The sequence below is a fragment of the Meles meles genome, chromosome 9 (assembly GCF_922984935.1).
Source record: "Meles meles chromosome 9, mMelMel3.1 paternal haplotype, whole genome shotgun sequence".
Classification (NCBI taxonomy): domain Eukaryota; kingdom Metazoa; phylum Chordata; class Mammalia; order Carnivora; family Mustelidae; genus Meles; species Meles meles.
Genome location: NC_060074.1, coordinates 28697027 through 28719090, shown reverse-complemented (window position 1 = coordinate 28719090; position 22064 = coordinate 28697027). Strand labels below are relative to the sequence as shown.

General features: G+C 53.2%; 1 protein-coding gene across 2 annotated transcripts; it reads right to left on the bottom strand.

The window, feature by feature from the left end:
- Positions 1-3203: 3203 nt before the first annotated feature.
- RUFY4 (RUN and FYVE domain containing 4) lies at positions 3204-21874 on the bottom strand. Of its 2 annotated transcripts, XM_046019372.1 has the most exons (13): positions 21428-21874; positions 21111-21227; positions 19835-19973; positions 19599-19705; positions 18050-18175; positions 17667-17773; positions 17179-17322; positions 16739-16808; positions 15225-15851; positions 14552-14658; positions 9425-9571; positions 4457-4567; positions 3204-3928 (listed from the first exon to the last, which is right to left on the bottom strand). In XM_046019372.1, the coding sequence occupies exons 3-13, from the start codon at positions 19872-19874 to the stop codon at positions 3826-3828; spliced, it is 1689 nt and encodes a 562-aa protein (XP_045875328.1). In that variant the 5' UTR covers positions 19875-19973; positions 21111-21227; positions 21428-21874; the 3' UTR covers positions 3204-3825. The 2 variants fall into 2 exon arrangements, with proteins under 2 accessions (XP_045875328.1, XP_045875327.1); XM_046019371.1 differs by lacking the exons at positions 21111-21227; positions 21428-21874 and having other exon boundaries at positions 19835-19986.
- Positions 21875-22064: the final 190 nt, after the last annotated feature.

Sequence of the window (22064 nt, the reverse complement as noted above, 5' to 3'; positions counted from 1 at the left end):
TTCCCCTGAGGTCCCACAGATGCTGCAAGTTCAGCAGGTAGAAAGCTTGTCTCTTGGAATTCTGACCCCACCCTCCTAGCTGGGCATCCGGCCTACAGGAAACAGCCTGTCTCTGGCAGGCCCCTTGCACGAGGCTATCTCTTAACATCTCTCTTGATTATCTGCCCCTTGCCATCTTCAAGGACAATGTTAGGCAACACTTTATTCTCTCTTGCCTGAACTACTGCAATACATGGGGGAGAGCTGTGGGTTTCAGAGCTGGACTGCGGACCTCGGGCGAGTTACTCAGTCTTACGGGCCTCAGTTCCATCATCTGTAAAATGGGGCTAATGAAGCACCTACTGCCTAGGGTTGTCATGTGGATTAAATGTGTCTATATTGAAAGATTTTTTATTTGAGAGAGAACGCATGCGCAGGCGCGGGGTAGGGGAGGGGCGCAGAGGGTAGAGGGTGAGTCTAAATCGTCTCTGCCTCAAGTTTTTCTCCCACAAACCATCCTCCACTCGGCTCTCAGAACAACTTACCGAAGTGTGAATTTGATCAGGCTCTTTTCCTTTTAAAACCCTTCAAGGACCTGCACTGCCCTCAGGTAGAGTCAATCCCCTGAGCCTCTGCATGGGACCTTCTGTACCTACCCGGCCTCGTTCCAGGCCACACCCCCGGGACCCCCCAACTCCAACCACGGAGAACCATGTGCGGCTCCCAAAGAGCCCTGTGGTTCCCCCGCAGAGCCTGGCATGCCTTTCCCTCCCCTGGCTATGCTCGTTCCTAGATTCTTGGTCTGGCCAACTCTTCTTTTTCCTTTAAGATGCAGCCTGGTCAAGACCGCCCCAGAGCCATGCAGCCCTCTCTCTGTGCAATCCGCAGCCCCCACCAACCCCACCCCAGGGCTTATCTCTATTATGGCTTCAGTTTATGGGATCGGTAATCATCTCAGCTGCTCCCTCCTCCCCTCTGTGACGTTCTTAAAAGTAGGGATTTTATATCTTTTATATGTAATACATAAAAACACATAAAAATAATATATAAATCGATGGTATACAATATAGAAAAATATATAAATATTATACATAAATAGGACGAATCTATGATAAAAATCTCTGAATCCCCAAACCAACCACAGTGTTTCTGGCATATCCTGGGGGCTTCACAGCATTCTGTTGAGCATGGAATGATTTGACGAAGTGGGGGAACTGGTGTACATTGGAGGATCTGAGTGACATCTTGTTGAAAGAAATAATGATGTTGCCTAAGTTTTCCAGGGTATCCCCAGCCTGGGAACAGCGAGGTCCCATCAAGCGCTGTGATTAAAATCACACTAGCTGACAGTCTCTGCGCTCATGCAGGACTTTACCGCCCCCCCCATAAAGTTCTCCCAGGAATTTGAGGGAGTCTGTTGGAAGTGCCCCCAGGTGCTCTTCTGTGTGCCGCTGGGCTAGACATGTGCTCTGGAGTCACTCCCATGTTCCATGCACGTCCGCATGCAGCACCAGGGGTGGCCTGTGGTGACTGTGGAAGCTTCTGCCAGGCATCCCCAGTCTTCTAATGTCTGTGGAGCTTTTGTGCTCTTCCTTGGACTTGGTGGGGTCTCTTTGGGGTGGGGGCAGTGTGGAGCTAGAGGCTGGACCTCAGCACAGTCCTTCCATCCCTCCCCAAATGGGGAAAAGGTCCATTTTCCCCATTCCCAGCCCCTGATTTCCTTCAGATGAGTTCTGGTCCAGGAGCAGAACTCTTTGCCTTCCCTTTGAACATTTCTGCCAGGTCTCTCCTCTCCCTCTGTTCTCAAGGCAGACATGAACTCGACACGGGACTTCCTCTAGAACATGATGTCTCCCACTAGAATATGAACTTTGCCCTAATAAAAATTTCTGAGCAAATCAGACCTGCGAGAAGGGACTGCTGCCCCTTTGGGTAGGGCTGATTCTGTTGCCCTGATTGCTGCAGAGCCCCGGCCCTGTCCCCCTCCGCTCCGTCCGTTCCCTGCCCCTCACCTTGTTGCAGCCTTTGCTAAGGAGAAGTTCTCACCAGCTCTCCAGGGCAGGAACTGCTATTGCAAAACTCTTGCTCCATGCAATGGTACTGGGAGGCAACTCTGGGTGACCCTGACCCCAAAAGGCGGTACAGAGGCACTGGCCAGAGCCACAGCGTTGCCCAACCCTTGCAGAAGCTCTGGCTGCCTCTGTGAGGCAGAGGGGATGGGGATAAGAGCACGCAGGCCTGCTTGGGGCCACAGAGTCTGCCCCGGAGCACAGATAGGGCAGCTAATCCCCTTGATGGAGAGTGGGGCCCACGCTTCCTCTGAAATGGTATAAACGCGGAATTTACCTAAGACTTCTCAGGCAGTCAGGGATATGACCTTGTATGGTGGAACTACACAAGCCCTCGTCAACCCTCTTTATTAAAATGTAGCTCACTGGGGTGCCTGGGTGGCTCAGTGGGTTAAAGCCTCTGCTTTCGGCTCAGGTCATGATTCCAAGGTCCTGGGATGGAGCCCCACATCGGGGCCTCTGCTCAGCAGAGAACCTGCTTCCCTTCCTCTCTCTCTGCCTGCCTCTCTGCCTACTTGTGATCTCTGTCAAATAAATAAATAAAATCTTTAAAAAAAATGCAGCTGACTGAGCACTGGGTGAAGAGGGTCACCTGGTCTCCGCCCCTCCCTCCAGGCACTCCTCACTTAGGACCGACCACAGTGGTTGGGAGGAAAGGAGACAGAGAGAAGCCCATGCAAGCCCTGTGTCTGGGCTCCAGGGAGCCTCTGGGACTCCCAGGCCCTGCTGGTGGGGGGGGGGGGGGGAATGACGCACAACTTCTTTGGGAAAAACTCAGTGGTTTCTTAAAAGTTAAGCATATACCCATCATAGGACCTGGCCATATCATTGCTGGGTGTTTCCCCAAGAGAAATAAAAGCCTATGTCTGTACAAAGATTTGTACGCAGCTGATCGTAGGAATTGTATGTGTAACAGCCTCAAACTGGAAACAATCCAAATGTCTGGCAACAGCTGAACATGTAAACAAAATTGTGGTCTCTCCATGCAGTGGAGTTCTACTTAACAGTAAACGGGGACTACGGACAAACCCCAAAATAAGGACGCCGAGTGAAAGAAGGCAGACCATAGAGAGTGCATGCCATATGATTCCATTTATGTAAAATTCTAGAAAACCGGGGTCTAGTGGTAGAAAGTAGATAAGGGTTTGCCTTGGGAGTGGGAGGGCGAGGGAGAGATTACAAGGGATTTGAAGAAAGTCTGGGGCTGTGTTCATGACCGTGAATATGGTGATGGTTTCATGGGTGTATATTAAAGTCAAAACCCATCCAATTGTGCAATGTGTGTGAAGTGTGTTCAACGTCCATAGGACCTCAAGAAAGCTGTAAAAAGTGAAACCTAGCCAAAGCAGACCTTCAAAGCCGACTCCAGACAGGACAGTGCTGAGTGTGGTCAGCAGTGGGCTGGGTGCGGGGGGGCTGCCCAGAAATGTCAGGGCCCACGTGTCTTCAGCTCGGTCCAGGATGTTCTAAGCAGGGAGGGCCTTCAGGGAGGCGGATGGCTGGCGCCCGCACAGACAGGACAAGCATGGACAGCTGTGGGCTTTGTCAAGCCACCCCACTCATGGGTGGGAGACGCAGGGCTCCAGCAGGCCTCCTCATTCCTGCTCCTGCCAGCCAGCAGGCTGCTTCCACTCTCACACAGCGGGTGCGCACAAGGGCTGTCTGTCTTAGGTCATCACCTTCTAGAAGGCAGGACAGGTCAGACAAGAAGGATGGAAAGGGCAGAGGGGAGGGAGGTGACCGGGGTGGGGTGGGTGGCCCGTCCTGGGTGAGCCCGTCAGCTGGACTGAGCTTCTTCCTTCTCAGAGCAGGGTGGACAGCGGCGTTCTCTCTTCTTGTAATCCACAGAGCAGGCATGGCAAACCAGGCCTCCGCAGAGCCTGGGAGCAGAGGCGGGAAGAGTGGGGAGCTCCTGGGTGTGTATGCGGGAGAGGAGCATGGGGTTTGCTCCTTAGCTCCCAGCAGAGCAGCCCTGGGTCTGTCCAAGGAGGCCTCCCCTTTCCTAAAGGGTGTCTCAATGCTCTACCCCCTCCAGAGTCCTTTAAATCCAAACGACAGGTTCTCCTGCTGGCCCCCTCCCATGGTTAGTCCTGCCACCCTGTTCCCAGCAGAAGGTGAGGGGAGTAGATTCCTCTGTACAGATCTCCTCCCAGACCAGAAGCCTGATCATCTGTGTCTTCTCGGAAGGATTGCACAGTCCCATCTTCCAGACACTGTTGCTTGTCTAACCCCTTCCCACTGTTCTGGTTCATGTCCACGCTAACTGTTGTGTAAAGTGAGTGGCCAGCATTAGGTGGCTTATCAACCCCCAGTTCCCGGGTCCCTCCCTTCTGAGCAGGGGCAGAGTGCTGTGGGCTGGTGGAAACAGCGCTTGTCCCAGAGCAAGACTTCTGTGCCCTCTCTGTTACCTGCACGGGTATCGCCGAGACAGCCGGCCAAAGAACTTGCTGCAGTCCACACAGCATCCGGGGGCCGTGGAAGACAGATGCTGGGCTTTCTGCCACAGGTCATCCTTCTCTCTGACGGGCGGGTGGGGGTGGGGGGACACACGAAGCGATGGGAAGATGGAGAGATCAAGACGGGGAGAAAGAGAAACATGGAGACCAAGAAGAGATAGAGAGGGAGAGAGAGTCATCCAGAGACACATACAAAGGAAAAAAAAAGAGAGAGAGAGACAGCAAAGCAGAAAGACAGAGACACAAAATGAGAGGGAGACAGAGAGGGACAGAAAGAGAGATGGTCAGAGAGAAAGGAAGTCAGGGAGGTGGAGAGGAAGATAAAGATAAAGAGAGGTAGATGGTGAGATAAATGTAGAGAGAGAGAGAAAGACCAAGAGAACAAGATGCAGAGACAGTCAGGGACACACACAGAGAGGGAGAGACAAATACAGAGAAAGACGGAGCAACAGAAAGAGATAGTGATAGAGAAAGACAGAAATGAAGAGACAATGAAAGACACACACACACACACACACGGGATGAGGGAGTCTGTAGTCTTTGGGAAGATGGATGGTGACACCTGGGTCCCCCTAACCCCACATAACCTTCATAGCCCACCTCCTCCAAGGAGCCCCCAGCAGTTTCTTATAATGCTCTTAGCTTTCATTTGGCACTTGATACAAGTCCTTCTGGTTACTTATGCTACACTCCAGAAAAACTATCTTTACTGCATTGTTATTGTTGTTGTTTTTTTAAAGATGTTTAGGGGGCACCTGGGTTCATCAGTAGGTTAAGCTCCCACTCTTGGCTCAGGTCATGGTCTCAGGGTTTTGCAAGATCGAGCCCCGCTGCCGGCTCTGAGCCAGGTGTGGAGCCTGCTTCAGATTCTCTCTCTCTTTCCCTCTACCCCTTCCCCTCTGTTTCCTTCTTCAGAAAAAATATGTTTTTAATCAAAATGATACATACACATGACTTAAAAATCCAACAGTACAGAAGAACTTATACCAGAAGGAAATAGACACCCTCCCTACTCCTTCCAATCTCAGTGACAAACCACTTCTTATACTCTTAGCTTTTTGTCCTTGATATTACTTCCACACTTAAGTAATATGTTCATATCCTCTCTCCTTGACACTTCAAGAGAGAACACCTTATCCTGATGTCAGGGGGGTTAGCTTAGTTAGTACCATGCCCACTAACTTCACCTCGTTCCTCCTCAGAATATCCCTATTTTGGGGTCCTCTCTCACTATTGTAGTTTTCCAGAATATGCTCACACATTATTTCTCACTCATCCTATGAAGCACAGATAGCATCCGGACTGCCATTCTGTAATATGATGATGCCAGCATCCCCTCCTCTTCAGGGGGCCTCCTCTTCTCCTCTCCTACTCATCTTTTCCTTCAGCATCCAATATGATAGCCGCTAGCCCCATGTGGCTACTTTAATCAATATTTAATTTGACTAAAAGGAACCACAAGTAGAACTTCAGTTCTTCAGTCACACAAAACCCGTTTGGAGTACTCAGTTGCTACATGTGAGTGGTAACTACCATATTCGACAGGGCAGATAGAAAACATTTCCATCCTCACAGAAATACTATTGGATTCGATTTTATACCTAATATTGTTTAAGTGATAATGGACATTTATTCTGTAATTGCAGTTGTTTTCTGTGCTTGGTCTTTAGGTTGATTCCAACATTAAAAGAATCAATAAACAGTATTTACTGTATTAGACAACATATAAATATATTGCTTCAAGGAGAGCTAAGATGTGTTCTACACATTTCCTTTCTTAGAAATTTTCTGTTTTTCCAGGACTTTGCAATTGCCTTTCTTTGCTCCTTGCACGACTTACCTTTAACATAGCCTAGTTATTCCCTCTCCACAACAAATTGTTCATCATATCAATTATTCTGTTGATTCTCTTTCTCCCCAGAGATTTTCCTTCTGGGTCCTCAATACTTCTGCTGAATTCTGCACTGACTGTTCCCTGGGCTTGCTGTCCTCTTGTCATCTTGGGGATTCCCTTTTCTTCTCTCCTGGGCTACCATGACTGTTCCCTAAGTTCCACATCTTCTCCTTTCTTGGCTTACTTCCTTGTTTTTCTGAAGTACATCCTTAATTAACTTCCCAGGAAAGGCTGTGTGGGAGGCGCATTTTCTGTGACCTGTCTTTCTGAAAAACGTCTTTCCTGCATCACCTTGCCTACTGGCTTCATAGTTTGGCTGGACCTAGAATTCCAGGGCAAAAGCTATCTTTCCTCAGAACTTGAAAGTATGACTGCATTGATTATTATTATTTTTTAAGTAGACTTCACACGTAGTGTGGAGCCCAATGCAGGGCTTGAACTCGACCCTGATATCAAGACCTGAGCCAAGATGAGGTGCTGGATGCTTAATCTACTGAGCTACCCAGGCGCCATTGACCCCAACATGTTTTTCTGTGTCCTACTCTTTTATAAGTGATGTGTCTGAGTATATTGTCCTCATTTTTATTTTGATGAGATTTCACAACACTGTATCTCGACATCCATTTCCCTTCCTTTCGATGGTTGTGCTAATCACTCAGTGACATCTTTACATCTGGAGACCTGTGACCCCAAGAGCTGGGAAACCCTCTCAGCTTTTTAATCTGATAATCTCCTTGATTTTATTGTGTCTTTCTTTGGAATTCTTGTCAGTTGGAGAAGACAGTGAGACTCCTGGATTGATTCTTTTATGTTTGCAATTGTTTCTCTCATGTATTCCATCTCTTCATGCCCTGTAAACTACTCCCTGAGGGACTTCCTCCTTTTCCTTTTCCAGTCCTTATGAATTTAAAAAAATTTTGAGAGATATTTTTAATTTCCAAGAACATTTCTCACCTTTGGATGGTCACTTTCCACAGCACCATGTTTCATGGGAGACAGATTTTTTTGGTTTGCTTATCTTTGTCTCCCCCCCTTTATGTTCTAGATTCTTTTCAAACATCTGGGGCTCTGGTTACCATCTCATGTTCAAGCTGCTGGAGCCTCAAGTAGCAGACAGGGCGGTTGGTTGGTTTGTGGTTTCCCTTTAGGAAGGACGGGGCAGGGAGCTACTTGCCCCATGGACTGTCAAATGTCAGAACACACTGCCCTTTCATTTGGAGGCATCTAACTTTTTTTTAGAGAAGGGCATTTTAATTATTTGCCTGGGAGATAGAACCCTCAGTGTTGACATTCTGCAGTCAGGGAGGTAGGCAGAAAGCAGGGTACACTGCTCTTTCTAATGACTTTATCAGTTATTTTTTCCTGATTTCTGTCTCCGATTGATGTCATTTTTGCCATCTACGTTCCCGTTGTTTCTGGGCCCTGAAGTTCTAACTTGGGCTAAATCCAGTATCTACATTTTCATCCATTTTCCAGTTTCTGGAAAGTAGCTGAAGTCTCTCTTCTCTGTTGTTGGCTCCTCTATCTTTCTCTGTTACAAGTTTTCTTTCTTCCTTTCTCTCTCTCTGTTTCTTTCTTTCTTTCTGATCATTCTAGTGAGATCTCAGGATGGAAAATATGTGATGCATTGTGTCAGTTTACCATCTTTTTTTTTTTTTTAAAGATTTTATTTATTTATTTGACAGACAGAGATCACAAGTAGACAGGGAGGCAGGCAGAGAGAGAGGAAGGGAAGCAGGCTCCCTGCTGAGCAGAGAGCCCGACTCGGGGCTCGATCCCAGGACCCTGGGATCATGACCTGAGCTGAAGGCAGAGGCCTTAACCCACTGAGCCACCCAGGTTCCCCGTCAGTCTACCATCTTGATGCAGAAGTCAGTGTCTAGGGCTTTCCCCTGCCTCTTTTGGCTTAGGGCCAGATTTTCCATGATGCTTCTGCAAGGGACATTTTACTGGGTAGCCTGGGATCTTGGGATGAGTTTCTTTAACATGAGGAAAAGCATTTTTCCCTCCTGATGCGCTGGCATATTTCCTTGGAATGCCTAGTGATATTTAGTCAATTTTCTGTGTTGCCATTTTTTATTCTCCTGCCAAGATGCTCAGAGTTAAATTTCAGTCCTAATGCTAATCTTAATATCTTGGGAGTATATATTTTTCCTCTTCAATTTCATCTATTTTTCTTTAACAATCATATATATTATATACAACAATTGTGTGTGTGTGTGTGTGCGTGTCTTTTATTGTTGGCTACCTCAAATTCTTTTGTGAGCTATAAAGCTAACATTTTATGTCCCCCTTTCTCCTAGTTGACAGCTCCTTGGAGGAGAGCATTCCTTAATTCTTGGTTTGTTCTTTCCACGTTGACCTCTGCCTTCTCTCATCTTTAGTATCACTTGGATTTTGTGCCAGAGGATTTAGCCCTAGATGATCCCTCCACGACCTTCCACTTCTAATGGAAGCTGAGTCCGGTGGTACCCTGCTTCCTGAACTGTGTCAAAGTATAACATTAGCTCCCCATTAGCCTGAAAGGCAGAAACCAGGCTTTCCACAACGCCTCCATCCCCCAGTGTGTTAGTGATTTGGAATTGATCCTGGTGAGCCCAGCCTCTGGAACCTAGGACAGATGACCCAGGACAGCCCACAGGCCTGGTGGTCTGTGGAAGCCCAGCAGGCAGTCAGGTACAGGACATATGATTTGCTCTTAGTTAACTCCCCCTTCTCTCAATTCCTTCTCTATCCAGGGGCTCCTTTCCTTTCCTCTAACCTTGTAGGTGTGTGTATGTGCGGGTGCATTGGAGTGGTGGTGTCCCTTAGAGCCAGAGGACTCTCTGTAATTTATATGCTGTGTGTCCTTGGTGGCCAAGTCTGCCTCTCTGACCCTTAGTTTTCTCATCTATAAAATGAGGAGAACAGCTGGGGTGGCCAAAAGATGAGTTAGCATACATAAAATGTTCAGATTTTCATTCCTCAGTCTCCACATCCCACGCCATCCCCCCTTCCACACCCCAGCCCCACCGTGTCCGCCTTACTGAATCAGCTCCAGCACCCGCATCTTCATGGCACGGACCAGGTCCCGCTGCCCTCCGAGCTCCTCCTCATACATGGCGTTCCTCCTCTCAGCCTCCTGCTGCTTCTGTTCAAGCTCCGTCTGCAGCTGGGCCCTCTCCTCCTGACACCTGGGCACATAAGGAGGACTCAGTTCTCTGAGTTTGTGCATGAGGTAGGCCAGGCCTCTGCCTGCTGGGGGGCTCTGGGGGGAAGCTGGTGGTGCCTCCCACAGCCGAGGTGTGCACACACACTGTACATGCCTCACACAGGTACACATGTCAACCACACACACACTCACGTATATACACACACTACACACGTACTCCTGCCCCTCACAACCCCCCCGTGCCACACCGCACAGACACACACACACCACATCCCACATATACTGTGTACAGTCCCAACACGAACACTATGCCACACACCACACACCACACAAGTCACAATACACCACACATACTACACACATCACACACACCATATAACACACATATCACATACTACATGCTGGTATCATACCCACACACACGGGGCAACACATCATAGATACACACAACACATCTATACCGCATAACACACACATATCACGTGCTTACGATAGAACATATGCATACCGTGGGTCACACACACACCATACACACCGCACATATACACAAACACAACATACCACACCACACACACCAAATGGACACCGTTGGTGTCTGCGGCCCCAGGCTGGATGGGCTGTGCCCAGCTGAGAACAATTGTTGGGTTGGGGGGGGTTAGTGGTGTAGGACTTGGGGTGATTTTAGCCATCAAAATATTTTGAAAATTTATGGTACATTGTCTTTTCAATTAAAAAAAGGCAATATTAAACATATGGCTTTCATAAATTTTTGTTTCAGTTTGGGCTTGGCATTGCCTCAGCTCTGTTCTGACCTCTTCCTTTTGTCTTTGGTGGCTTCCTAGAAGGTTCCAAGAAATCTGCTGGACTGGAAGTAAGAAGGTCCCAGCCCTTCCCTCCATCGCTCAGATGGGAGGGTGTTGCAAAGGCGGGTCCACACATCCTGTGACCTCAGATGTGTGTGCCTCTGTCTGTCTGTGCATGGCCCCACCCTGGGCTTCAGTGTGTTTGAGGCTTTGCTAGAGGCTTCACGATGAACTGAATTATGAATTTTTACAACACTGCTGCGTAGCAGGCCGCAGAAAGAAAGCTGGGTGGGCTGTGAGATCAAATCGACTACAGATACCTATGGAAATTCCTGCAGACCCGCCATTCCCTGCAGCCCAAGGAAGGCTGTTCTTGTGCTCAGGGTCGTGTTTGGACTTTTAATGAACGTTCCGGTCTCCAGTATCCTTACTTAGTACTGGTGTTTTGTTTTGTCGAGCTAGTTTACTTGTGCACTGATCCCAGGCCCTTTGCTGGGGCTGGTGCAGGCCCGGATGTGAGCACCATGATTACACTGTGTCTTTGGGGTGGGAGGGAACATTTATTAAGCACCTCCTGTGTGCCAGGGGCTGTTAGAGGGGACAGGATTGGAGCAGTGCCTGTGGCTCTTGGTGGAGCTAAGAGTGTGTCTGGGGCAGTGGTCAAAGCAAGTGATAGGCCAGTGACATGGTGAAGCTAAGGCTATGACTGGCATATAGGAAAGGCGGGGACAGACTTGAGAGGGTGCTCGGGAAAGGCTCCCAAGATGAGGTGACCTTTAAGCAGATCCAAAAGATGAGAATTCAGTCATGTAGAGCCAGTGAAAGGCACATGCAAAGGTCTGCAAGTTGGCAAGAGCTTGTCTTCTTTGAGGAACTGAAAGAAGGCAAGGGAAGCTGGAATTTCATGAAGGGCAGGAGGTGGGGGTGGGCGAGAGAGGAGGTGGGAAGGCGGCAGGGCCTGATTGCTGCTTCGCTGGCCCCAAGAGGAGTGGACTTCAACCTCAGTGCAATGGAAAACCACCAAAGTATTTCAAGTGGGGGTTGACGGACACTCCTGTTGCAGGAGGGGACACGGAGGAATTCAAGTCTATTGAACACCTACTACATGCCAGACCCTGAGCTTGGTGTTTTATAGCCTGGCTTCATTTAATTTTCACAAACGTACGGACAGGTAAGACAGTTGTTATTTTACGTAAGGAAAGAAAATAGAGCTTCAGAGAGGAAATCACACTTGCCGAGGGCCACAAGGTTTGATAATTAGAGGGAGCAGAAATCTGGAGGCAGACTTCTCAGGCCATCAACTCTCTCTGCCTCCCCACACTTTGATCCAGGCAGGGCCCTGGTCATCAGCGGTTTATAGCACCAGAGTGGAGTGGGCAGAGGCTGGGAGCAAGAGATGGGTCCTTATGAGCCCCTGGTGTGCCTCAGAGAAGCTCACTGGGGAGCGGGAGGGGGAGAAGTGTGATGTTTGCCTAATTCCCCATTTGAGGACCTCTTCCACTCACACCTGATCTAATCTCTTGTGCTTTGAGGTCTTAGCTAGGGGCAGAGGAAACCCACCTGCTTGGCAGGATGGTCTCAGAGAGCATCAGAGTTGGAAGGAGGACATTCCTCCCGAGCTCCCTGGACCCCAGGCGGCAGGGGAGCACATCCTCTGTCCTCCTAGCTGCAGGAGCTTCTGTTCCTGCTGCCCATGCTCTTATGACTTTCCAGCAGATCCCCAGCCCATGCCTCTCCTCTGAGCTCCACACCCTCCGGGCTGCCCAGCAGCTCCACTTGCCTGTCCGACCGGCGTCTCAAACTTACATGCTCTCGCCCCAGCTCCTGACTTTTCCCCCACAAGCCCGCCCTGCTACAGCAAACTGTCAGCGGGGACTCCGGACTCTAAGCTGGTCAGGCCGGAAAACAAGAGTCATTCTTGATGCCTGTCTTTCTCTCTCCCACCAGGAAGACCGGCCTCACCGTGGCTCCAGAATCCTGCAGCTTCTCTGCACTTCCATTGCCAGAGAACATCTGGGGGCTCGCCCGTGCTCCCCTTCTTCATCAGCGCCCTTGCTTCCTTACAGATTAGCCCCACAGAGCAGCAGCCTCGAGCCCCTGAGAGCACAGATCAGTCTGGAATAGGCAGGTCTATGGGGACAGATGAATGCTTGCCTAGGGCTGGGAGGTTGGGAGAAAATGGGCAGTGACTGCTCAAGGTACAGGGTTTCTCTTTGGGGTGATGAAAATGTCCTAAATTGTGGTGATCGAGGCATTATTTTATGAATACACAAAACTCCACTGAACGGTTAAAAAAAAAAAAAGCAAACATACTTAACATTAAAGCCAAAAGTCAATTCTTGTCCCTCCCCTACTCAGGACTCTCAGTGGTTCCTATCTCACTCTGAGTCAAAGCCAAGGTCCTCTGGATGACCTGTGAGGGTCTCCTGTTACCTGACTGACTTGCCCCTCCCTCCTTTCCCTCCTTCACTCCACTGGGCCTCTGTGATGTTCTGATGACCTGCTATGGCCATTCCTACCTCAGGGCCCTTGCTCTTGCTGTTCCTCTGCCTGGAACATTCTTCTACCACATACGCACATGGCTTATTCCTCACTTCCTTCAGGTCTTCAGTCAAGCATCCTTTTTCAGGGAGGCCCTCCCTGGCCTTGCTGCCATATTTAACTTACACCCCTTGACACTCCCACCCCCTTTCTCTGCTTGACTTTCTTCCTTCTTAGGACTTGTCACATCTGACACTACGCAATTAACTTGCTTATGGTGTTTACCATTGGCTTTCCCCCACAGAAGGGATGTTCCCCAGGAACAGGGATTTGGTCTATGCTGTCCGAAAGAGGATTTCTGATATGCTACAACAGGGCTGGCACCGAGTAGGCAATCTGAGTGTCTGTGGGATCATGGCTGAGATGACAGGTGGCAGGATAGTGGTCTGTGAGACAGGGGCTCCCCCAGCTGAGGGAGCAGCCTGGGCCTGGTGGTCTTTTTGGGGCCTCCCAGCTGCTCCCTCCAGCCCATCGTGATTCCCAGAGAAGGTCCCTGGGTGGGCAAGGCCCCTGCATTCACCTAGGGCCTGGATCACGGGAATCTTTCCTGACCAAACTGCCAAGCTCAGCTGAGCATCCGTTGGGAGGAGTCCGGGGAGGGACGCCTTTTGGGGTTGGTTTCTGGGCCCGCAGCCTCTCTCAGCCTTTTAAGCAGAGAGTCTGTCAAGCGGCCCGTGATTCAGTCTGAAGCACCAACTACCCAGGCTCTGATGGCGTTTGGGCTGGCGCCTCCCGGGGTGGGTGTCGGCCACGCAGGAGAGACAGAGCCCGGTGGGCACATGGAGGCACACGGAGACCACAGGAGACAGACACAGAGACCGAGTCAGACCCAGGAAGACCTTTGCATGGCGGAAATATTTTTAAAATTCTGAAAGAGAAACTCAGACATGGAGAGAGTATGCTCCGGGCTCTTGAGTTAATAGGATGCGGGAAAGTGGAAGAAGCTGGATGGTGAGAGGGGCCCAGCGGGAGAGGCGCAGGGACCGAAATAAACACAGGCCCTCAAAGCAGGGCCTGAGGGCCAGTGCGTAAGCCCTCTGGTGCTGCAGTCGGCTGCTGGGGTGCGGACCTCAGCTCCTCTACTAACTAGCGACATTGGGTGAATTGTGCAGCACCTTTGAGACTCCGTTGCCCTATCTATAAAATGGGGATTCTTAGAGAACATACTTCACAGGTTAGAAGGAAAAGCCTAGAACGGTGCCAGGGACATAGTAAGTGCTTAGTACGTGATGGTTACGATGACGACTGTGACTCACGAGGGTGAAGGAGAGGCTGGAACAGGGAGCAGGAAAATGAGAGGTGGGTGGGCAGGGAAGATGGACAGTAGGGAAGGAGACTGGCTTGAAAAGAGTTGAGCGGCAGCAGAGGGGCAGAGGGGAGCGTGGGAGGGGAGGGAGGGGCAGAGGGCGTCCACCTCTCCCGCAGGCTCTCCGGGAGGCCAGCGAGGGAGGGGCCGGCAGGGCTGGGGGCCAGTGGGAGCTCCCCAAGGAGCCCCAGGAGTTATGCCCCGCAGGCCTCAGCCTCCCGAGCCTGTGCCCCGCACAGGAGCCACTCAGAAGGCACTTCCCGGCGTGACCACGAGGGGGCGAGCAGGAGCCAGGGAGCGCCGCGGGTCCTGGGGGCCTCCCGGGCCAGGCCCGGACGGTTGCCGAGGTTACCTGCTGAACTGCTCTTGCAGGGTCTTCAGCTCCCCTTCCTGCTCCTTCAGCAGCTGCTCCTGGTGCCGGGCCTGCTCCTTGGTCTTCCGGAGCTCGTGTCTTAGGCTCTTGGGGGTGGGGAGTAAAGGAAAGGGAAGGGAGGCTGAGGGAGGAGGGTGGTGATCCCAGCTCCGGGTCTGACCTCCCGACATCTCCGGAGACCCCAGGCCCGGCGAGACAGCCCTTGGGTGGAGGGCAGGACTGGGGACAGCACCGGCCCCTGGGTGAGCCTGGGGCCATTTCTTCCTTGGCTGAGGGATGAGAGTTACAGAGCTCCAGCTAGACCCCGGCTAGAGAGGAGGCCGAGGCCGAAGGAAAGCTTTGAAATCAGTCTTGGTGACCTCCGGGAGAAGCAAGTACAACAAGGCCGCTAGGCGGCTGTCCCTGAGAGCTGCTGGGGAGGGGTCTCAGACTCAAGTGCCCGCAAGGGGCCAGGCACGTAGGACTGACGAACGAAGTGGCCCTGGCCAGAGCTCACAGCAAGAAGACCCCCTCCAAGAATAATCATCCTGTGCTGACCAATCAGAATTGATCTGTGGGCTGCGATGCCCCCCCCAACACGCCTGATGACCCCCACCTGCGGGCCAGGTTGGGGGGAAGAGGAGAGGCAGGTACAGCGCTCAGCTGCTCTCACCTTGACCACATCCTGCAAGGCCATCTCTGCTGGCTCCTTCCTCCTGGTCACACTGGTCACTCCTCTTTCCTCTTGCGGTCTCTCTGGGATGGAGTTTTCCTTTGTTCCCAGGTCCCGTAGGACCCCTGGCACCCCCGGAATGCTAGATGCCTCCCACTCCTGCCAGCTCCCTGACATTGTGTCCTCTATTGCCCCTGTGGGGCTGGAGGCCAGCAACCTGTGGACATGACCCCCCTCTGTTCCCCCTTTGTGGGTCCCCTCTGCACCCGGCAGAACCCCTCTGCCCTCAGCCTCTGTCCCTTTCACCTCCTTCAGAGCTCTGTTGGTCCCTTCCCCCTGTCCCTGGCTACTGGGGGTTGAATTATCCAGGCAGACCCCAGTTCTTGGGGCTCCCTTCTCCTGGGCTGGCTGAAGCTCCTTCCCCTCTGGTTCCCACGTGCTCTGTGGGGGCCCGAGGCTCTTGGGATCTTCTCTCTTCTTTTCCATGAAGGGAAGAAGGTGTCTGTTTTGCCAGGCCCCGGGAAGTCCAGCTAACCCGTCTTCCCTGGGCACAGCTTGCAGACCGGCTTGGCTAGTGTGTGGCTCTTCTGGCTGGGCTCCTGTGGGGTCTCCATATGTGGCTGGGATCTGCAGAGAAGCCCCCAAAACCACCCCCAGTTACCAGCACCCCAGGTGGATCCGGGAGCCGAGCTCCTGTCTGGTCAGGGAGCAGTGGTGCCTCTCAGTGTTCTTGCCTTTCCTCCCCACCCTGACCTGCACCCTTGATCTGGTTTCCAAGTTCTTCCACCCTCTCCTCTCCTCCACCCTGCCCCCTGAACTTCTCTGTGTTTCAGTTTTCTTGCTTGTGAAAAGGGAGTAATAACACCTGCCCCACAGGGTTGTGGTGAAATCTTAAAGAGACTCCCGGCGGCCGAGAGCCCCCTCTCTCAAGCAGCCTTCTGTGTGCCCCCATGTTCTTCTGCGCATATCTGCCTCACCTCACTTAACCGGCTGTGTTGTGAGAGGTTCCCCCTTCTGGCCAAAGGCCGAGTCCTCGTGATATCTGTACCTGGCGCCTGGAAGCTGAGGGGTTGCAGAGCAAGACTGGGGAATGACAATAGCCACAAGCCACCACTTCTTGAGCATGTGGCCTGGGGCCTTGCTCAGGGCTACACATGGTCTGTCTCAAGTGTCTCAATCACCTTCAGGCAAGACAAGTACTTTGCCAAAGACCTTGGTTATTAGGGGCAGAGCTAGGAATTGAACCCAGAAACCTGGCTCTTCAGTTGCTCCCTTGGCAAACTGGAACCGAGAAGTTTGCCCATTGTTCGATGGAGGCCTTCCTATGTGCTTCTAGTTACCTACCACAGTGCCTCCCCCCAACCCCGGGTCCCCTGCCTCCTGAGGATGGTGCCAACGGTCCCCTTCTCTTCCTGATATCTGTCTGTCTGTCTGTCTGCTTGGTTACTGCTCATCCTGGGGAGCCCAACAGAGATGTAGAGCCGGCGACTTGAAATGAAGTTGGGCAGAGGCACCTGCTTTGGGGAATCTTTGGTCTTTTTGGGTCTTCTTCCCTGGGTCCGTCTGGGACTGGAGTGACAGGACCTGCGAGAAAGGGCAGGGTGGGGGTGGCTGGGGGCCTCTCTCTGGCAGCGTCTAACCACCCATGCCCTGCAGGACCCCTCCTGCCCTCATGTCCAATTCTGGCTCTCTTTGTGTGCCCCGCCCACCACTCATCCTCACATCCACCCGGGGCTCATCCTTCTGACCGCCAACCCCAAGCATCCAGTGGCTCCTCACGTGGGTGACATGTGGGGCTTACCCCAGGAAAACAGAAGGCTGGGGAGGGGGGCATCGGGGCTCAGACAGCAAGAAGGGAAGGTTAGCAGGCCGAGTTTAGAGCTTGCTTGGGGTGGGTGGTGGTCAAACGGCAGTAAGGCCCTAGAAAGAGGGGGCCTCCCTCCACCCCACTCACTCTGAGAACATGGGCCAGGCTTCATCCAGGTTCGGCCACTGCAGGTCCAGGTCGAAGGCCACTCCGTTGAGAGCGTAGAGAGAGTCCAGGAGGTCTTCCCGGAGCTCGGGGCACACCAGAGGGCTCCGGGGGCCATACCAGTCCCTGTGGTAATGGCGATCAGCACCTCTGGCGTTTGGCCTTGGTGCTATTGTTGCCCCCTGGCTCCCCTGAGAATCTGCTGTCTACCACATGGCATGATTCCCACGGCTGGGTTGCGGTCCTCGGGGAGCAGGTGGCTTGAGAATCATGGTGCTACTGGGACTCCTATGTTCTAACCACCCCCCTTCCTTTGCCTTTTCTTCATTGACTTCTTCATGGCTCTCGTTTTAGTTGTCTTTGACATTAACCCATCCATCCAGGTGTGGTGGGGTTGGGGGGAGGCACGTTTCACAGGGAGGACAGTGGGCTCAGGGGGAGTCAGGAGGAGCATACGCCGTGAGCCCCACCTGGTAACCTCTGGGTTCAGGAGGCAGAGCTGCAGGGACTCGGCCAGCTGTCCCTGGGCCAGGCAGAAGCGGATGAAGGCACGGCCTTTTGCCAGAGGTGTCTTTGACTGCAAAGTTCACAGCGAGTGAATAGTGGTGGGGGGCGGGGTGGACGGCCCTGTGCTATGAGAACGGAGGGAACTCAGCCAGCACAGAGGCCAGCTGGGAGCTTGTACTGTCTTGGGAGCAAAGACGTGGTTGGAGGAATACTGAGGGCGGGGCTAACGAGACCTGAGGACCAGGTGAGCAGTCTGTGGTCAGCGGAGCGGGGCTGGGTGGGAAGGGGGCCCCTGGAGGCCATCCCTGTTAAGCGCCCGGTGGCAGGGCCCCCTGGCCCTGGATACCTTGTCCTGGGAGAGGATGAAGCGGGCCGGCTCCGTGCTACCCCGCTGTCGCCACAGGGTGGCGCAGAGGAAGTCCCAGTAATCCTTCGGAGGCCTCAGGAAGCTCTTCTGCTCTTTTTGATCAAACTGGTAGTGGGATGAGGGTCAGGAAAGCATAGAAATGTTTCCCCCCCACCCCGCACCCACCTTATATGCCAGCACGCAGAGAGAGGACAGGGCTACTGTGGGCAGATCTGGCTTGGCCCTTACTGGCTGTGTGACCTCGAGCAAGGTGCTGGACCTCTCTGAGACTTTGGTATTCTAGTCATGCACTCCAGTAACACTTGTGGAGCACTACTTTGTGCTGGGCTTTGTTCTGCGCCCTGAGAATTCAGCAGTGGAGAAGCTGCCCGCATGGGCTTACACTTGGTAGTGGAGACAGACAATGAACAAATCGAATAAGTAAAACATATGTTATGGCAGTGCTGACTGCTAAGGAGAAAAATAAAGGAGGGAAGGAGACCAGAAAGTACGTGGTGTGTGCACACATGTATGTATGTGGTGTGTGATGTCTATGAATGTGTCGTGTGTATGTGTGGTGTGTATGCCCAAGTGTGTGTGATTTAGAGTGTGTGTGTGTGTGTGTGTGTTAAAAATTTGGATTTGAGGGGTCCCTGGGTGGCTCAGTCGGTTAAGCATCTGCCTTTCGCTGAGGTCATGATCACGGGGTCCTGGGATGGAGCCCCACGTCAGGCTCCCTGCTCAGCTCTCGCCTCTCCCTCTGCCACCGCTCCCTTGCTTGTACTCCCCCGCTTATGCTCTTCTCCCTCTTCTCCCAAATCTGAAAAAATTTGGGTTAGAGTAACTAGAGAGAACTTCACTGAGGAGCTGCAACTCAAGTCCAGATCTGAAGGAAATGAGTTGTGCCATCCGCATTTCTGAGGGAAGAGCAGTCTAGGCAGAGGGCATCGCAAGTGCAAAGGCCCTGAGGTGGGTGAGTTCCTGGAATGCTTGAGGAAGATCAAGGAGTCCAACGTGACTGGAGTGCGGCAGATGAGGGGTAGACCAGTAGGAGATCGACACACGCGCCAGATACACCTCACGCCTGCATGTATGTACACTCACACCACACGTGCATCACACACAGAGACACACACAGGCTATGTGTGCATCCGTGGGGGTTGCAGGGTCATCAGACACCTCAGGGGGCTAGAATGAGAATGTAATAAGGTGGGACAGGAGGAGGGCTTAGCCTGGCCCATGGTAAGTACGAAGTAAAAGGGCCAGCAGCAGGAAGGCCAGCCCAAGGATATCTTGCCTCTGAAACTTCAGTCCTCAGAGCAGGGTGGCTGCCCTGCCCCACCCCTCCCCACCTGGCCCCTGCCGGGCCCCCACTTACTTCCTAGGCTATGGTGTCAACCCCCAAGAGTGAGGTCAGATGTCAGGAAGGGCTTGCTGACTCTGAGAGGGCTGAAACTAGTCGGTGGCTCTTCCTCAGTATCTGGGAAAACCCTCCTGGCTATCTGGGACCAGAGAGAGGGGGGCGGGAGGAGGGGAGGTAGGGGGTCACCTGCAAGAGCAGCTCCAGGCAGCCGCAGAGTGTGTGCAGCTCAGCACTGGCATCTGTCACTGGCTGCTGCAGGCCCCCGTAGCCCTGGAGGATGGCCGAGACAGCAGCTGGCAGGGGTGGGGGCAGGAGGATGGTGGACGTCAGGCTCCGGTTGTGGGGGCTCTGACAGATGGGCTCCCAAGACCCCTCCCTTCTCCCCCAACCCAAGCCCAGAAAATTTCTCCAGACGGACTCACCTTTGAGGTTCCTGGTGAGGATGGCCCCCTCCTCCGCCATGAGGATTTCCGAACGATGGGATTCCTCGTGGTTCTGGAAGGTCAACTTAGAAAGGAGCCCCTTCCTGGATGGCTCCTTATCCAGGGGAAGAGTCACAGCCTGGGCCAGGAATGGGATATATCTAGGGTCACACAGTGAGTTCACGGGTAGGATAAACACCCCAGCTCTCCCTTGTAGGCTGGCGTGGGAAGGTGATGGTGTGGCACCCATGAATGGGGTAGTTCCTGTGTGTCAGGCGCCATGCTCCGTGCCTGACATCCTTGTCTTACTCAGTCCCAATAATAATCTAGGAGGTCTGTAACTCCATTCGATATGAGATGAAAGGGGGGCTCAGACAGACAGAGAAGTCTTTGATCTGATGCCACAAAACTCTAAGCTGAGAAGCTAGAGTTCGAACTCAGGACTGTGTGCCCTCACATGGGGCGACTTCGCATGAGCGGCCCTGTTCGTGCTCCTGTGTGAGGACACTGGGCTGAGGGAGAGTCACTCCTGTTCCCCACAGGGAGCTTGTTGGAGCAGTCATCTGCCTTGAGGCACACATTCATCCTTTCCGGGCCCCCAGCTGAGTGGAAAATGTGTGTTCTTTGAGGAAAGGGAGGCAGAAGGAAAATGAGACCCTAGAACTGGGACCGGGCCAGAATACCGGGTATGTGTGGGAGCAGGGCAGCTGGTTTTAATCCCGTGGTCCTCTCCCAGGGGAACTGCAGCCTCTTGTGCCCACAGTGGGTCCTGGGGCTCAGAGAGGAACCCCGGGGCTGCTGGGGGCTGGTGGCTTATCCTGATGTAACCTGGAGGAAAGGTCAGGCATGGGAAACCCACATGTCCTGCCTCCCAGGCCGAAGTTGCTGGAACTCGGGGGTGGATGGGAAGGAAGAAGTGGGGGACACAGTGGAGGGGCAGGGAGTGAGAAAAGAAGGTAAATGAGAGAGGCTGCGTGGGGATGGTGTTTGGGAGACACTGAGCTGCGAGTTAAGAGACCTGGGTCTCCATCCTGATCCTGCTACTAACTCACTATGTGACCTTTTGCTTTTCCTGGGCATCAGTTTCCCCACCTGTAGACCAAAGGGCAGACTGAGGGTCTCTGCGTCCCCTTCTGGTCCACTCTATACAATCCATGAACAACTAGATGGGCCTCCTCAGCTCCCTCTTCTCTGTCCAGGAGCCTCTGCCCCACGCCCCACCCCTGGCATTGCCTCCTTTTTCCAGCCTCCCCCAGACCCCCTTCCTGCTCCTCACCTGGGAAGGCCTGGAGAGCGGGTGCTGCAGACTGAACCTGTCCCTTGTGACTGCCTTTCCCAGAGTGCCGCCAGGGAAGTGACTCAGGCCCAGCCCAGCACCCTGGAGGGGGAAACCCTGCTCAGAGCAGGAGGAGCACAGAACTTGGTGGGTGGGGGGAGAGGGGGTAGAGGCAGGTCCCAGGGAGCCAGGGCAGAATGGGTGAACTGGGGGGTGGTACCCTTTAGGCAGACCCCGTGCTAGAGTCACTCTTTGGCCACACACCAGCTCACTCTGAGTGACAGCAGCAAATGCCCCCCTGCAAGTTCCCTTGTTACCTTCCCCTTGTTGTCACGGTCACTTGCTCTTGTCTTTCTTCCTTGTCCCCACCAGGCGGCACAAAGAGGCTGGGATTGCCCTTCCTCCGACTCCTCTGCCAGGCTTCAGTCTCCTCGTGGAAGTCTGGTGCAGGTGGGGACCCTGTCCTCCCCGTCGCCCTGTATCTCCCTCATCCTCCCGACCTTAGACTCCGGGCCCCCAGTGCCATACTGCCCGACCGGCCCCCTCTCCCCCAAGAATGGAAGTGAAACCACTGCGAAGGCTTGGATCCAGGACCCGGCCCGCTGGGTGTCCCTGGGACCGTGGCCCTCCCACCCTGGCTGGGCTCCACCTCCTTGAGGATGGGGTCTTTCCCCCTCCCGGTCCCCGTTTTTCTAGGCTGGGGTGCCCCGAGGGCGGGTCCTGGGGGCTGAGAACAGAGGAGCAGCTTCCCGCGCAGGCTCCGGTTTCCCAGACCTCAGCAACCGCCTGTAAACAGTGGCGCACACAGTGGCCGAGCCCGGCTCTGCCCTCCCGCCGCCCCTTCCTGCGCGTCTCTCCCTCTCTGGGACTTGGTGTCCCCGCGCAAAGGCCCCTTCCCCACCCCCCGCCCCCGTCCCCTGGGTCCCCGCGTCCGCGGTCTCTCCCTAGCTCTCT

Bases quoted from the DNA above. Each gene is read 5' to 3' on its own strand.
- RUFY4 (XM_046019372.1), bottom strand. From the start codon at position 19,874: ATGGCGGAGGAGGGGGCCATCCTCACCAGGAACCTCAAAG. The intron at 17,774-18,049 runs GTATCCAGGGCC...TGAACTTTGCAG, and splicing joins TCATCCTCTCCCAGGACAAG to TCAAAGACACCTCTGGCAAA. The intron at 3,929-4,456 runs GTAACAGAGAGG...CTCTGCTCCCAG, and splicing joins TCTCGGCGATACCCGTGCAG to GCTCTGCGGAGGCCTGGTTT.